Here is a 15,159-nt window from a genome sequence, read left to right as displayed (position 1 = left end):
CAGAATCGACCGCCTTTACATTTCCCAGGCGTACGTCTCCTGCATTCCGGCGACTTCCATGCGGCCGGTGCCGTGCACGGACCACCACCTGGTGTGGGCGGAGCTCGTTCTGTTACACACACGGGGGGTGGCCCGCGTACTGGCATTTTAACAAACTGCTGCTGGAGGACGAGCGGTTCCGGGATTCGTTTCGTCAGTTCTGGGCCGACTGGAGAAGGAAGCGGGGGGGCTTCCCCTCCTTGAGGCTATGGTGGGACATGGGCAAGGCTCACGTCCATCTCTTCTGTCAGGAGTATGGGAGGGAGTCGACCAAGAGGCGGGAGGCCCAGGTCGGGCGGTTGGAGAGGGTGGTGCTCGACCTGGAGTCCCGTCTCGGTCAAGTCGTCGAGGACTCAGCCCTGCGGAAGGTGTATGAAGAGAAGAAGGGCGCACTGAAGGACCTGCAGCCCGTCGGGTCCCGAGGCGCGTATGTGAGGTCGTGGATTCAGATCCTCCAGGACCTGGACCGCGGCTCCCCCTTCTTCTACTCGCTGGAAAAAAGACGGGGGGTCCGTAAGCAGCTCTTGGGGCTGCTGGCCGATGATGGATCTCTTGTCTCGGATCCGGAGGTGATCAGTGTGGAGACCCGGGCCTATTACGGTACTCTGTTCTCTCCGGATCCATCCAGCGAGGATGCGCGCAGAGTTTTGTGGGAGGACCCACTGATGGTCGGCCCGGAGGGCGCCGAAAAATTGGATGCTCCGCTAAGCTTGGCGGAGCTGACCGGTGCCCTCGGCCAGCTCTCGAGTGGAAAGTCCCCAGGGCTGGACGGGCTGACCGTGGAGTTCCACAGGGCATTCTGGGACATCCTGGGGGGCGACAATGCGTGGGTCCTGGGGGAGAGTCTGGCGACCGGGGAGATGCCCCTCTCGTGGTGCAGGGCCTGCTGCATAAGAGGGGTGATCTCCGCTTTATAAAAAGTGGCCCCCGGTCTCCCTCCTTAGAATGGATTATAAAATTTTTGCCAGGGCCATGTCCGCCTGCCTTGGCACCGTGCTGGCCCACATGATCCACCCCGACCAGTCCTACACGGTCCCGGGCCGGACTATCCACGATAACATCCATCTGGTTCGGGAACTGGTCCACCATTACCAGAGGGCTGGTCTGTCGGTTGCCTTCCTTTCCCTGGATCAGGAGAAGGCATTCAACAGGGTGGATCACGAGTATCTCTTCGGGACTCTGCGCGCATTCTGGTTCGGGACGCATTTTGTCACCCGGATCTGACTTCTGTACGCCGCCACGGAGTGTCTGATAAAAGTTAACGGGTCTTTGACGGCGACCCTTCGCTTCGGGAGGGGGGTGCGTTAGGGATGCCCCATGTCCGGTCAGTTATATGCCGTCTGCGTGGAGCCTTTCCGGCGTCTCTTGCCGAAGAGGTTGACGGGACTGGCTCTGCAAGGGTCGGGCATGGAAGTCGTCCTCTCGGCGTACGCCGATGATGTGCTCCTCATGGTCACAGATCCTGCTGACTTGCGGAGGATGCGAGAATGCCAGCAGATTTACTCGGACGCATTCTCCGCCAGGATCAACTGGGAGAAATGTTCTGGACTCCTGGTGGGCCAGTGGCGGGTGGACTCCCTGCCGGGGGAGTTCAGGCCCTTCGCCTGGAGCACCACGCACCTCCTCTACTTGGGAGTCTACCTCAGCCCCGCTGAGGATGCCTGGCCGGTGAACTGGCAGGAGCTGGTGGCCAAAGTCACCGCTCGCCTAGGGCGCTGGACAGAACTGCTCCGAGTGTTGTCCTACAGGGGTCGAGCACTGGTCATAAACCAACTGGTGGCCGCCATGTTGTGGTACCGGTTGGTCACTTTGATCCTGCCCCCTGCGTTTGTCACCAAGATGTAGAAGAAGCTCATCGACTTCTTCTGGGACAGAGGGAAGCACTGGGTCTCTGCCACGGTTCTGAGTCTCCCGCTTAGGGAGGGCGGTCAGGCGCTGGTGTGCCTTTGCACCTGGGCGGTGACTTTCCATCTTCAGACCCTGCAGAGATGCCTGTACGTCGAGAATCTTCCTCGATGGTGTGCGCTGGCGACGTATTTCTTCCGCCAGCTGCACGGCCTCAACTATGACACACAGCTCCTGTTTGTGGAGTTGGGCTGTACCCGTGCCTACCTGTGGGAGTTGCCTGTCTTCTACCAGGAACTGCTATGGGTCTGGAACAGCATCGCCTCCAGGCGAAGTTCTCCCCCGTCAGGAGTGGCGGCTCTCCTTCAGGAGCCACTGCTCAGGAATCCGCACCTCCGTGACCGCTGGATCGGGCAGCTGGCGGAGGGCAGGGCTGTGCCTGGTAAGGTGACCAGGTTCGGGGACCTGCTCGATGGCGGAGGAGCGGGCTGGATGGTGCCGGAGGAGCTGGCACAGCGCCTGTCCTGGGCCAACGTCCGGCTCGTGGCCAAAGCCATCGAGACGCTGAAAGTGGCGCTGGGCCCCGACTCCAATAGGTGTATCGAGGAGGCTGAGGCATGTGGGGCGATCCCGTCCGAACTGACCCCTGTTCGGATGGAATTCCTCATCGGCGCACGGCCCTGAAACCCCTCTCGGGAACTGGCACCTCACAACTTGAGCCATCTCGAGGAAATGCCCTCCGTGCCTTTTAGTTCTGCACGGAGGGGTTTCCTGTACGGGCTGCTCCTGCACACTCTCCACTTTGTCATCTTTGCCTGCCGTCCGGACACGCCTTGGCGTGCCATTTTGCCATCAGGCGGAGGTCCCCAATGGGGGTCTCTCTATGCGGGAGTCCTCCCTTTATCTATTGGGGACTTGGCCTGGACGGTGTTGCATGGAGCAGTCCCGTGCAATAAGATTTTAGATAAGTTCACGGACTCCCAGGCCTCTTGCTATTTTTGCGGCCTAGAGGAGTCCGTGTTCCATGTTTATGTGGAATGTGAGAGTTTCCAGCCCCTGTTCCATTATTTGAACTGGCTGCTTCTCGATTTTTGGCTGCACTTCAATCCCACGCTCCTGATCTACGGCCACCCAGTGCGGAGGAGAGAGGGCAGGTCAGAGGACCTCCTTGTGGGATTGCTCCTGGGCCTGGCCAAAGTGGCCATAAACAGGTCCAGGCAGCGGGCGGTCGGGGGGGGGGGGTCGTTCGGCCCGATTGCCTGCCTCTCTTCCGCGGCTATGTTTGCGCCCGTTGGCCCTGGAGATGGAGCACGCGGTGTCTGCCGGCACACTTGAGACCTTCCGAGAGCGGTGGGTGCCGCGGAGACTGGAGTGCATCATCACCCAGGCCCATGTGATTTTAATTTAATTTGATAAGTTTTTTAAATTAATCCAGTGTTTTTAAGCTTCTTTACAGTCCATTTGTTCGGCTGGGAGAGCGGGAGGCTGCGCTCAGCGATGCAGTGAGCCCTGCAGATGGAGAAGAATGTCGACCAGAGTCTGCTGGATCTGCACAAACTCTCCATTGGGAGCGCCGACCCTCAACTGTGTGAATTCCTGGAGACCCACTATCTGGATGAACAAGTGAAGATGATCAAGAAGCTTGGAGATCACATCATTAACTTGAAGAGGCTGGGACCCCTGCCTTGTAGGCATGAGGCCTTGTGACTTTGTACCAAGAGCCGAGACTTGAGCTCTGTGAATGTCATTAAAATAAATAAATAAATAAACAAACTGCGGGTAGGCCGCGCCGCAGGGTTAATAAAGTTGTAGAGCGGTCTCAGGCCAGAATGAGATCCAGCGGCCGAATGTGTTCCGCTGGACGGCAGCGGTGAGGCTTTTTCTCAGTGACAGGCCCGGGTTACGCGCCGCCATCTTGGTGAAGGAAAGACAGACCGGTTCTACCTGCAGCAGGGTGCATGCACGGCCATCTTTGTACAGGAACAGAGAGTGGGCAGGGCTTCAGGGTCCCAGTGACCAAGAGAGGCAATCATTGACTCATTGATTTTATTCTCACTCTGCACACAGCGGGTGGAGAACTGAAGGTTTCAGGGTCCCAGTGACCAGGAAAGACAATCATTGACTCATTGATTTTATTCTCACTCTGCACACAGCAGGTGGAGCACTGAACCCAACCAGAGTAGAGGGAGGGGGAAAACTGGGAGTGGAGGAAAGAAATGTTGGAGATGGTGCGATGGGTTTGGATTTCAGCACAGGGAGGAGGGAGAGTGTGTGGGACAGGGATTTACAGCTTTGGGGTCAAATGTGTTATTTTGGTCATATTTCTAGATTTGCCATTTTCTGCCCACAGGGCAATCACAGTGCACTGACCAACACCTCAGCTTGTCAGAATAGGGCAGGTGGAACCGAGCCAGAGGCAGCTCTGGGACTTCATCTTCTGAGCGTTGGGTTGGGAAAGAAGAATTCCATTGTTTATTGGGCCCTGGCGAGCACTGCCCTCCCTCCCACAATTTTAATATTTTGATGTATCTGTCTATTTATATACTAGGAATGTTTTAATTGCTTTCACAGCAAAATGCATTTATTATTAAACCTCCACAGAAACAACTGTGGTAACAATTGAATAAAACTCAGAGAGTTGTCGGGATCTGGAACGCTCGACCTGAAAAGGTCATGAGCTGATTCCATCAATGACTTTAAAAGGGAGTTGGGCGGGTACTTGAGGATGAGGATCTTACAGGGTTACGGACAACAAGCAGGGATGTGGGACTAAGCACGAGTGCTCTTTCTAAGAGCCAGCACAGGCACGATGGGCCGAATGGCCTCCTTCATGCTGTACTTTTCAATGATTCTATGAAAACTAACAGAACCAAACAAAGAAATGATCTTCCTTGGTTATTGATCATTTCACTAAATTTCAACAGAGTTCTCTATACACCAACAACAACTTACCCTTATATAGAGCTTTTAAAACATCTTGCTGCAGTTGTACAGGGCCTTGGTGAGACCGCACCTTGAGTATTGTGTGCAGTTTTGGTCACCTTATCTGGGGAAGGACGTTCTTGCCATGGAAGGAGTGCAGCGAAGATTCACCAGGCTGATACCTGGGATGGCAGGAATGACGTATGAGGAGAGATTGGGTCGATTGGGTTTATACTCACTGGAGTTTAGAAGATTGAGAGGGGATCTCATCGAAACCTATAAAATTCTGTCAGGCCTGGACAGGCTAGATGCAGGAAGGATGTTTCTGATGGCCGGGGAGTCCACAATCAGGGGTCATAGTCTAAGGATAAGGGGTAAGCCATTTAGGACTGAAATGAGGAGGAATTTCTTCACCCAGAGTGGTGAACCTGTGGAATTCTCTGCCACAGAGGGCGGTGGAGGCCAGTTCATTAAATATATTCAAAAAGGAGTTGGATATATTTCTTAAGGCTAAAGGGATCAAGGGATATGGGGAGAAGGCAGGGACAGGGTACTGAATTTGGATGATCAGCCATGATCTCATTGAATGGCGGAGCAGGCTCGAGGGGCCGAATGACCTACTTCTGCTCCTATCTTCTATGTTTCTATATAGAGCTTTTGAAACATCTCAAGGCACTTTACAGTAGGGTAATAAGACAATAATCGACACACATACTTTGTTTGTGGTCCAGTGCACTGACACAAAGTTCCTTCACAACTATAACAATTTTATTGCGGTTGCTGTGAAGACTGCGCTCACTCTGCTCGTACACCTGGTCTCCAAAGGAGGCAAAACAGGACTAATGCTGCCGAGCTCAGCTCTTTTTGATCCGAAAATATCAACTGTTTCGCCTCGCCAGGAAATGCACAAAAGAGGCAGCAGTGCTCATTGGCTGCCCAGGGAAGTCCTATTTAGATTAAACGCCTTCACCCAGAGGGTGCTGAGAATGTGGAACTTGCTGCCACAGGGAGTAGTTGAGGCGAAGAGCATGGATGTATTTAAGGGGAAGCTGGATAAACACATGGGAGAAAGGAATAGAAGGAGATGCTGATAGGGTGAGATGAAGAGAGATGGGAGGAGGCTCGTGTGGAGCATAAACACCACATGGACCAGTTGGGCCGATTGGCCTGTTTCTGTGCTGTACAATCTGTGTAATTCTATGTAATAAGAGAGGAGAGAATGTTCCATAGAAACTAGAATTATCTGTTCCGAATTTTAATCCTGAACTTACAGTGATGTCTTTTGTAAACTACTTTTACAGGGAATATCATCGGCCTTTGAATGTGGAAGGAGAAATGTTTGCCTGTTCTGTCTGTGGGAAAAGATTTCAAAGATCGGTGTGACTGGAAAAGCACCGAGACACACACACCCGAGTGAGGGTGTTCCAGTGCACTGACTGTGGAAAGAGCTTTAACCAGTTACACAGTCTGAAAAAACATCGCACCATTCACAGCAGGGAGAAACCGTACACGTGTTGTGTGTGTGGATGAGGCTTCAACCGATTGTCCAACCTGGAGAGACACAAGGACACCCACACCACGGAGAAACTGTGGGAATGTGGGGACTGTGGGAAGAGATTCAGCTCCCCATCCCGGCTGGAAACTCATCGATGCTGTCACACCGGGGAGAGGCCATTCACCTGCTCCAAGTGTGGGAAGGGATTTAGTCAGTCATCCCACCTTCTGACACACAGTCATCGAGTCATAGAGTTATACAGCACGGATAGAGGCCCTTCGGCCCATCGTGTCCGCGCCGGCCATCAAGCCCTGTCTAATCTAATCCCATATTCCAGCATTTGGTCCGTAGCCTTGTATGCTATGACATTTCAAGTGCTCATCCAAATGCTTCTTGAATGTTGTGAGGGTTCCAGCCTCCACAACCCTTTCAGGCAGTGAGTTCCAGACTCCAACCACCCTCTGGGTGAAAAAGTTCTTTCTCAAATCCCCTCTACACCTCCCGCCCTTTACCTTGAATCTATGCCCCCTAGTTATTGACCCTTCTACTAAGGGAAAAAGCTCCTTAGTATCCATCCTATCTATGCCCCTCATAATTTTGTACACCTCAATCATGTCCCCCCTCAGCCTCCTCTGCTCCAAGGAAGACAAACCCAATCTGCCCAGTCTCTCTTCATAGCTGAAGCGCTCCAGCCCAGGTAACATCCTGGTGAATCTCCTCTGCACCCTCTCCAAAGCTATCACATCCTTCCTGTAGTGTGGCGACCAGAACTGCACACAGTATTCCAGCTGTGGCCTAACCAATGTATTATACAGCTCCATCATAACCTCCTTGCTCTTATATTCTATGCCTCGGCTAATGAAGGCAAGTATCCCATATGCCTTTTTTACCACCTTATCCACCTGTTCCGCCGCCTTCAGGGATCTGTGTACTTGCACACCCAGATCCCTCTGACCCTCCGTCTTGCCGAGGGTCTTACCATTCATTGTGTATTCCCTTGCCTTGTTAATCCCCCCAAAGTGCATCACCTCGCACTTTTCCGGGTTAAATTCCATTTGCCACTGTTCCGCCCATCTGACCAACCCATCTATATCGTCCTGCAGTCTGAGACTACCCTCCTCGCTTTTTACCACCCTACCAATTTTTGTATCATCCGCGAACTTACTGATCATACCTTTTACATTCATATCCAAGTCATTAATGTAGACCACAAACAGCAAGGGACCCAGCACCGATCCCTGTGGTACCCCACTGGCCACAGGCTTCCAGTCACAAAAACAACCTTCGACCATCACCCTCTGCCTTCTGCCTCTAAGCCAGTTTTGTATCCAATGTGCCAAGGCACCCTGGATTCCATGGGCTCTTACCTTCTTGACCAGTCTCCCGTGCGGGACTTTATCGAAGGCCTTACTGAAATCCATATATACCACATCCACTGCGTTACCCTCATCCACACACCTAGTCACCCCCTCAAAAAATTCAATCAAATTAGTCAGACATGATCTTCCCTTGACAAAGCCATGTTGACTATCCCTGATTAATCCTTGCCTCTCCAAGTGGAGACTAATTTTGTCCCTCAGAATTTTTTCCAATAATTTTCCTACCACTGATGTTAGGCTCACTGGCCTGTAGTTCCCCGGTTTTTCCCTACTCCCCTTCTTGAATAATGGTACTACATTAGCGGTTCTCCAGTCCTCTGGCACATCCCCTGTGGCCAGAGAGGTTCTGAATATATGTGTTAGAGCCCCCGCAATCTCTTCCTTTGCCTCACACAGCAGCCTGGGATACATTTCGTCCAGGCCTGGGGATTTATCCATTTTTAGGCCTGCTAAAACCGCCAATACCTCCTCCCTCTCGATGTTAATATGTTCGAGCATATCACAGTCCCCCCGCCCTATTTCTATGTCTACATCGTCCCTCTCCATAGTGAAAACAGATGCAAAAAATTCATTTAGAACCCCTCCTACATCTTCCGGCTCCACACACAGATTGCCACTTTTATCCCTAATGGGCCCTATTTTTTCCCTAGTTATCCTCTTACCCTTAATATACTTGTAAAACATCTTAGGATTTTCCTTTATTTTGCTCGCCAGTGTTATTTCATGGCCCCTCCTTGATCTCCTAATTTCTTTTTTAAGTATCCCCCTGCACTTTTTGTACTCCTCTAGGGCTTCCTCCGTCTTCAGCCTCTTGTATCTGCCAAAAGCCCTCCTTTTTTTTCTAATCCATTCTCGTATATCCCCTGACATCCAAGGTTCCCTGTGGTTTTTGGAACCACCCTTGACCTTTACGGGAACATGTTGCCATTGTATGATCTCAATCTCCCTTCTGAAAGCCTCCCATTGCTCCGATGCGGATTTTCCTACAAGTAGCTGATCCCAGTCCATTTTGGCCAGATCCTGCCTTATCCTATTAAAATCGGCCTTCCCCCAATTTAGAACCTTTATTTCCGGCCCATCCCTGTCCTTTTCCATGACCACCTTAAATCTCACCATATTATGGTCACTGTCACCAAAGTGCTCACCTACTAGCACTTCTTCCAATTGGCCGGCCACATTCCCTAGAATTAGGTCCAGTACCGCCCCCTCTCTTGTAGGACTTTCGACATGCTGGTTCAAAAAGCTCTCCTGGATGCACTTTAAGAATTCTATACCCTCTGAGCCTTTCACACTCTGACTATCCCAGTTAATATTGGGGAAGTTGAAATCCCCCATTATTATTACCTTATTATTTGCACATTTCTCTGAGATTTGCCTACATATCTGTTCCTCTATCCCCCCCTGACTGTTTGGAGGCCTATAGTACACTCCCAGCAAAGTGCTTGCCCCCCTTTTGTTTTTAAGCTCCACCCATATGGCCTCATTAGAGGAACCTGCTAATATGTCATCCATCCTTACTGCAGTAATTGACTCCTTAATTAATATTGCGACACCCCCTCCTCTTATACCTCCCCCTCTGTCTCGCCTGAAGATTCTGTACCCCAGAATACTGCACACCAGCGACTTCACACTGAGGAGAGACCATTCAGTTGCTCTCACTGTGGGAAGAGGTTCAGGCAGTCATCTCACCTCATTGAGCACCAGTGCATTCACACTGGGGAGAGACCGTTCACCTGCCCTGTGTGTGAGAAGGGACTCACTAATTCATCCACCCTGCTGATACATCAGCACATTCAAACTGCAGAGAGGCCGTTCACCTGCCCCGTGTGTGAGAAGGGATTCACTAATTCCTCTGACCTTCTGAGACACCAGCGCATTCACACTGGGGAGAGGCCATTCACCTGCTCAGTGTGTGGGAAGGGATTCAATCAGTCATACAACCTGCGACACACCAGCGAGCTCACACTGGGGTGAGACCATTCACCTGCTCCGTGTGTGGGAAGAGATTCACTCAGTCATCCAACCTGCTGACACACCAGCGAGTTCACACCGGGGAGAGGCCATTCACCTGCTCAGTGTGTGAGAAGGGATTCAATCAGTCATCCAACCTGCTGAGACACCAGCAAGTTCACAAGTGACTGCAGAGGTTCGATTCTGCTGTTATTGCTGCTGTTAATCACATCCAGGACTGAACCATGTTCATTCTGACAGTTGGGGTTTGTTTCTGCTGATGTTAATAACCCCTATAACTGGGCTGGATTTTAATATTCTGGATATATAGCTGATTGAGTTGTCGGGGCTGCAGTGTCCCTTTAAGTACTGCTGTCTGATCTTTCCCCTTAATTTCTGATGAGTGTTCCTGAAATATTTTACAATAAAATTATGAACTTTTACTTCAATTGTATATTAATCTTTGCTATAAAATCTACAATTCATTGTCTGAAAGATTCCATTGATTATCATCACCAATTAGAAAGTGCTGATTAATCCTCGCTGATAACTCTTACTGACTTGCACATTACACACAGTGGCACCTCCATTATCCACCAGAAAGAAGGGGAATGGGAATTGGTGGAGAATCGAGAGTCCCCAAATGTTGCCCCTCCCGTCTGGTACAGCAATCCCCTCGGCACGGGAATGAAGACAAGTCCAGTTATAGTGACGGGATGAGTTAAAGGTATTTACTCAGACGGGCGGAAGGTGGGAAGTGGTGTTCCACGGGGATTGGTGCTGGGACCACTGTTGTTCACCATTTACATGAATGATTTGGACTTGGGAATCAGAAGTACAATTTCAAAATTTGCTGATGACACTAAATTGGGGGGTGTAGTTAATACTGAGGAAGACTGCGATAGCATCCTTGTAGAATTATTCAGTTGTGTTCAGTAAATAACACCATCTTTTAATTTGCTTTGACTGATCACATCACTATATAGTTATGTGAAAAACAGAAATCATTAAAAGCTCCCAATTTCAGAATTGTTAGATTCAAACTCAACTTCTTCCAAGTACAATCTAACATTTCAAACATTGTAATGGATGTAGGCGAGATATTAGGACTGTTGCCTAACACAATCCAAACACAGTGACACACAGACAGATGGGCAGGTGTAGCTTCACAGCGAATCCTTTCAAGCCTCACTAAAAAGTGGCAGACTGGCAATCCATTGTTCACTAATGGAGTTCTGATCTTTGTAAATTAAGAAATGGAAATATGTCAAAGAGTTGATTAACAGAGTGGGGCATCATCTTCCTTTGATTTCTATTTCTGACACCAGGCAACAGAAAAAGGTCATTACAACACGACATAAACAGACTCTTCAGGTGTGAGACATCAGACTTCAGAACAACACGTCTGCCAGCTCTGGCCACAAACCCCAGTACAGTCAACCTTTCAGCAGGGACAAGACCATGGGAGAGAGGCAGGCAGCCAGAGTGACCCCCCGCCATGGGCCCCGCCCATCCTGAGTCTACAAGTTGCTGTTTTCGCCAGGCCCAAGAGCAGGTCCAGGAGAAGATCCTCCCACTTACCCACCCCCCTCCGCACCGGGCGGGCAAAGATTAGGAGCGTGGGGCTAAAGTGTAACCAAGAGTTGAGGAGCAGCCCCTTCAGGGAACTACACAGGGGCTGTAACCTCTCACACTGAATATATACACGGCCCATGGACTCCTCTAGGCTGCAAAAAACACATCTGGCCTTGGAGTCCGGAAAGGAGCTTATAATCTGTTGCACACGACAGCTCCCTGCAAGTCTCCACCCCAGATCCCCAATGGTGCTGGGAAGGACTCCCGCATAGAGAGCCCTCCATTGGGGACCCTCGCCTCCGTCAGACAGCAAGATGACCCGCCTGTCTGATTGAGATTGGGTAATAAACAAAATTAATCAATAAATGACACAGAAACCCCAGTCCCCGGGTCCTCAGCCCTGGTGTGAAGTACGCTGGCCACCAATTTTCCGTTACTAGCTCGCACCTCAGGCTCCGCCCAGTCTGGTTTAATTACTAAATGTTTTCTAACTCGGGTTCAGGCCTATCATTCTGAGGGAAACAAGGCCTCATTTATTGGTGTGTCCCACCCGAGCGGCTGTTAATGGCTTTAATAAACTGGCAGCAAGATTTTTTTTAAAGGTGGAAAGAGGTGAAAAACGCCACTAGCGATGCCTCAAAACTCATGGACAGAGAAATCCACTTCATCAGCGCCCCTGCCACAGGACTCAATATCCACCCCCTCCACCACTGGTGCACTGTGTCTGCAGTATGTACGGTCTACAAGATGACCACGGTCAGGCCGTGTGGAGTCAAGGGCCAGGCAGCAGAATGGATGGAAAGATCGCAACAAACTTCCCTTAACTCCAACCCTCTGATTTATGTTTTGTAGCCATCTTTCCATCCATTCTGCTGCCGGGCCCTTCACTCCACACGGCCTGACCTGGGTCATCTTGTCGATCTTACATACAGTTTATGGATAGCAAGCTGGTCACAAATCAGAAAACAGAGAGTAGGGGTTGGGAGCAGCTACTCAGACTGGCAAAAGTTGGGAAGTGGTGTTCCACAGGGATCGGCGCTGGGATCACTGTTGTTCACCATTTACAGAAACGATTTGGACTCGGGAATCAGCACAATTTCAAAATTTGTCGATGACACCAAATTGGGAGGTAGAGTTAATCCTGAGGAAGACAAAATGCAAGAAGATATTAATAAATTTCAGAATGGACGTGTAATTGGCAAATGAATTTCACTGTTGCTCAGTGTGAGGTGGTGTGTTAATGAATTTCACTATAGATCAGTGTGAGGTGGTGTGTTAATGAATTTCACTGTAGATCAGTGTGAGGGGGTGTGTTTTGGTGGGAAGAATAAGGAGGCCACTCACTACTTGGACAAGGGGGTGAAATTGGGTTGCTTTGTGCCTCCCGCGAAATTCAGCGGGAGGTTAGCGGCGGAGCTAGTCAGTAGCTCCCCATGGCACTGCACCGCCGGCAATGACGTCATTGCCACGCGCAGCACCCCGGCTGCAAACTTGGGTTGCGACCCCTGACCTATCGCCGGACGATATGACTTACAGAGTCAGGGGTCGTTCCTGCAGCCGCGGCGACGCCACTTAAAGGGCAGGTGTCGGGCGGCAACTTTTTATTTTGGCCGACTGCCAGCACCTGCCCCCTTCCCCTTTCTTCTTCGGGGTGTCGGCCGTAATCGCACAGCCCGGCGCTCCTCTTGATCCGACACCCAACTCCCCGATGGTCCAGCAGGGCCCCGGCGTGTGCAGTGCTAGGCCCCTCCCCTTTAATCAGGAAGGGAGGTCTGCTATGACACGGTGCTTTGTGCCGATGGGCGTGGCACTTTTACATGAAGAGCCGTGAAATTCACTGGTAGCGCCTCAAGACGGAGGGGAGTGCTTCCAGTAGCACCCTGCCTCCTGCTTGGGGCGCTACCGCTGAATTTAATGCGCAGGGGCGCTAACTTTTTCAGGGTGCTAAAATTAGCCGTGGTGACGTTAGCGACCCAAAGGGGGCGCCAACGAATTTCCCCCTAAGAGTCTAAATGGGCTGGAGGAGCAGAGGGTTCCAGGGATACAGATACACAAATCACTAAAAGTAGCAACACAGGTTAATAAGGCCATTAAAAAAAAAGCACTGGGGTACATTTCTAAAGGAGCCTTCTGTTCCGTGCCTCGGAGCTCTGAACCATGGCAGAGAGCGGCTGGGACAAGTTTCTCACACGCCTCGAGATCAACCCGCACGGCAACTTTGCTGTCAGTGAAGAGAGACAAGAAAGACCAAAGTGCCGTTTGCCCCTCTCAGTGTGGCCTTGAAGGACTGTGTCCAGGCTGGAGTTCTGTTCCCACCGTACGATCCTCCCCCAGATTGTCCTTTCTGAGCTCCAGCCAGGTGATGCTAAACACTCAGGTGGGAAAGACAAAAATCTACAACAATGTGTTTAAAACAAAGTTGATTTATTTGACATCTATCCAGAATATTACACTCCAGCCCAGTTCCCGGAGTTAATAACATCAGCAGAAACAATCCCAAACTGTCAGAATTAACATGGTTCAGTCCTGGATGTGATTAACAGCAGCAACAACAACAGAATCCAACCCCTGCAGTCACTTGTGAACTTGCTGGTGTCTCAGCAGGTTGGATGAATTAGTGAATCCCTTCCCACACACGGAGCAGGTGAACGGCCTCTCCCCAGTGTGAACTCGCTGGTGTCTCAGCAGGTGGGATGACTGAGTGAATCCCTTCCCACACATGGAGCAGGTGAACGGCTTCTCCCCAGTGTGAGTGCGCTGGTGGACAGTCAGCGCAGATGACTGCCTGAACCCAGTCCCGCAGTGAGAGCACCTGAATGGCATCTCCCCAGTGTGAGTGCGCTGGTGTACAATGAGCTCAGATGATCGCCTGAACTCAGTCCCGCAGTGAGAGCAGGTGAATGGTCTCTCCCCAGTGTGAACACGTTGATGGCGTATCAGTTCCCCGGAACCTTTATAACACTTCCCAATGTCCGAACAGTTAAAAGGTCTCTCCTCAGTGTGAACTCGCTGGTGATTCAGCAGGGTGGCTGAATCAGTGAATCCCTTACCACACTCTGAGCAGGTGAACGGCCTCTCCCCGGTGTGAACACGCTGGTGTGTCAGCAGGTTGGATGAATTAGTGAATCCCTTCCCACACTCAGAGCAGGTGAACGGCCTCTCCCCGGTGTGAATGCGCTTGTGTCTCGATAGGCCAGAGGGTTGGCTGAAGCCTCGTCCACACACAGAACACGTGTACGGTTTCTCCCCGCTGTGAACGGTGCTCTTTGCTTCCATGTTCAGAGGCCGGTGATATTCAGATCCGATGAGTCAAGTGAATCTGTCAGATCTTGAAGTGAGGTTTGGTTTGAGCTTACCATCTGTAAATCCTCCCCGTCCAGTGTCCTGTAAAATTAATTTAAAACAGGGTGTGTGAGAGACAACCCACAAAGGTAGGTTGTGAAATTGAGCTCAGTGAATCTGGTCATTTGGTGGGCTGGCACTAGAAAAAAGTGACCATGAAAGCTGCCGGATTGTCATAAAAACCCAACTGGTTCACTAATGTCCTTCAGGGAAGAGAATCCACCACCTGGTCTGGGCCTACACAAGACTCTGGCCTTTATGGGAGGTGCGAGAGAGAGAGGTGGGAGTGGGAGGGGGGAGGGGGCGAAGGAAAGGAACTTTATACATCTGCAACTCGACCAGAACTTTGATAGAACCTCCAAAACCCGCAACCTCCACCACCTAGAAGGACAAGGGCAGCTGTTGTGTGGGAGCACCATCACATCCAAGTTCCCCTCCAAGTCACACATCATCCTGACTCAGATATATTCACCGTTGCTGGGTCAAAATCCTGGAACTCCTTACCGAACAACATTGTGGGAATACCTTCACCACACGGACTGCAGTAGTTCAAGAAGGTGACTCACCACCCCCTTCTCAACAGGAAACTGGGGATTGGCAATATTTGCTGCT

At 50.9% G+C, this 15,159-nt stretch overlaps 2 protein-coding genes across 2 annotated transcripts in view; both read right to left on the bottom strand.

Annotated features, from left to right (window-relative positions):
* LOC147091836 (uncharacterized) overlaps positions 1-15,159 on the bottom strand; it is a 1,030,142-nt gene that overhangs the window by 285,827 nt on the left and 729,156 nt on the right. The gene's annotated exons all lie outside the window — the stretch shown is intronic.
* Positions 13,619-14,586, bottom strand: LOC147091861 (uncharacterized). Its single transcript, XM_085976573.1, has one exon. The coding sequence runs from the start codon at positions 14,479-14,481 to the stop codon at positions 13,780-13,782; it is 702 nt and encodes a 233-aa protein (XP_085832699.1). The 5' UTR covers positions 14,482-14,586; the 3' UTR covers positions 13,619-13,779.

Source organism: Somniosus microcephalus, unplaced genomic scaffold (assembly GCF_052327205.1).
Source record: "Somniosus microcephalus isolate GS21.2 unplaced genomic scaffold, FLI_Smic_1.0 unresolved_chr3, whole genome shotgun sequence".
Classification (NCBI taxonomy): domain Eukaryota; kingdom Metazoa; phylum Chordata; class Chondrichthyes; order Squaliformes; family Somniosidae; genus Somniosus; species Somniosus microcephalus.
This window is presented reverse-complemented; position numbering and strand designations above follow the sequence as displayed.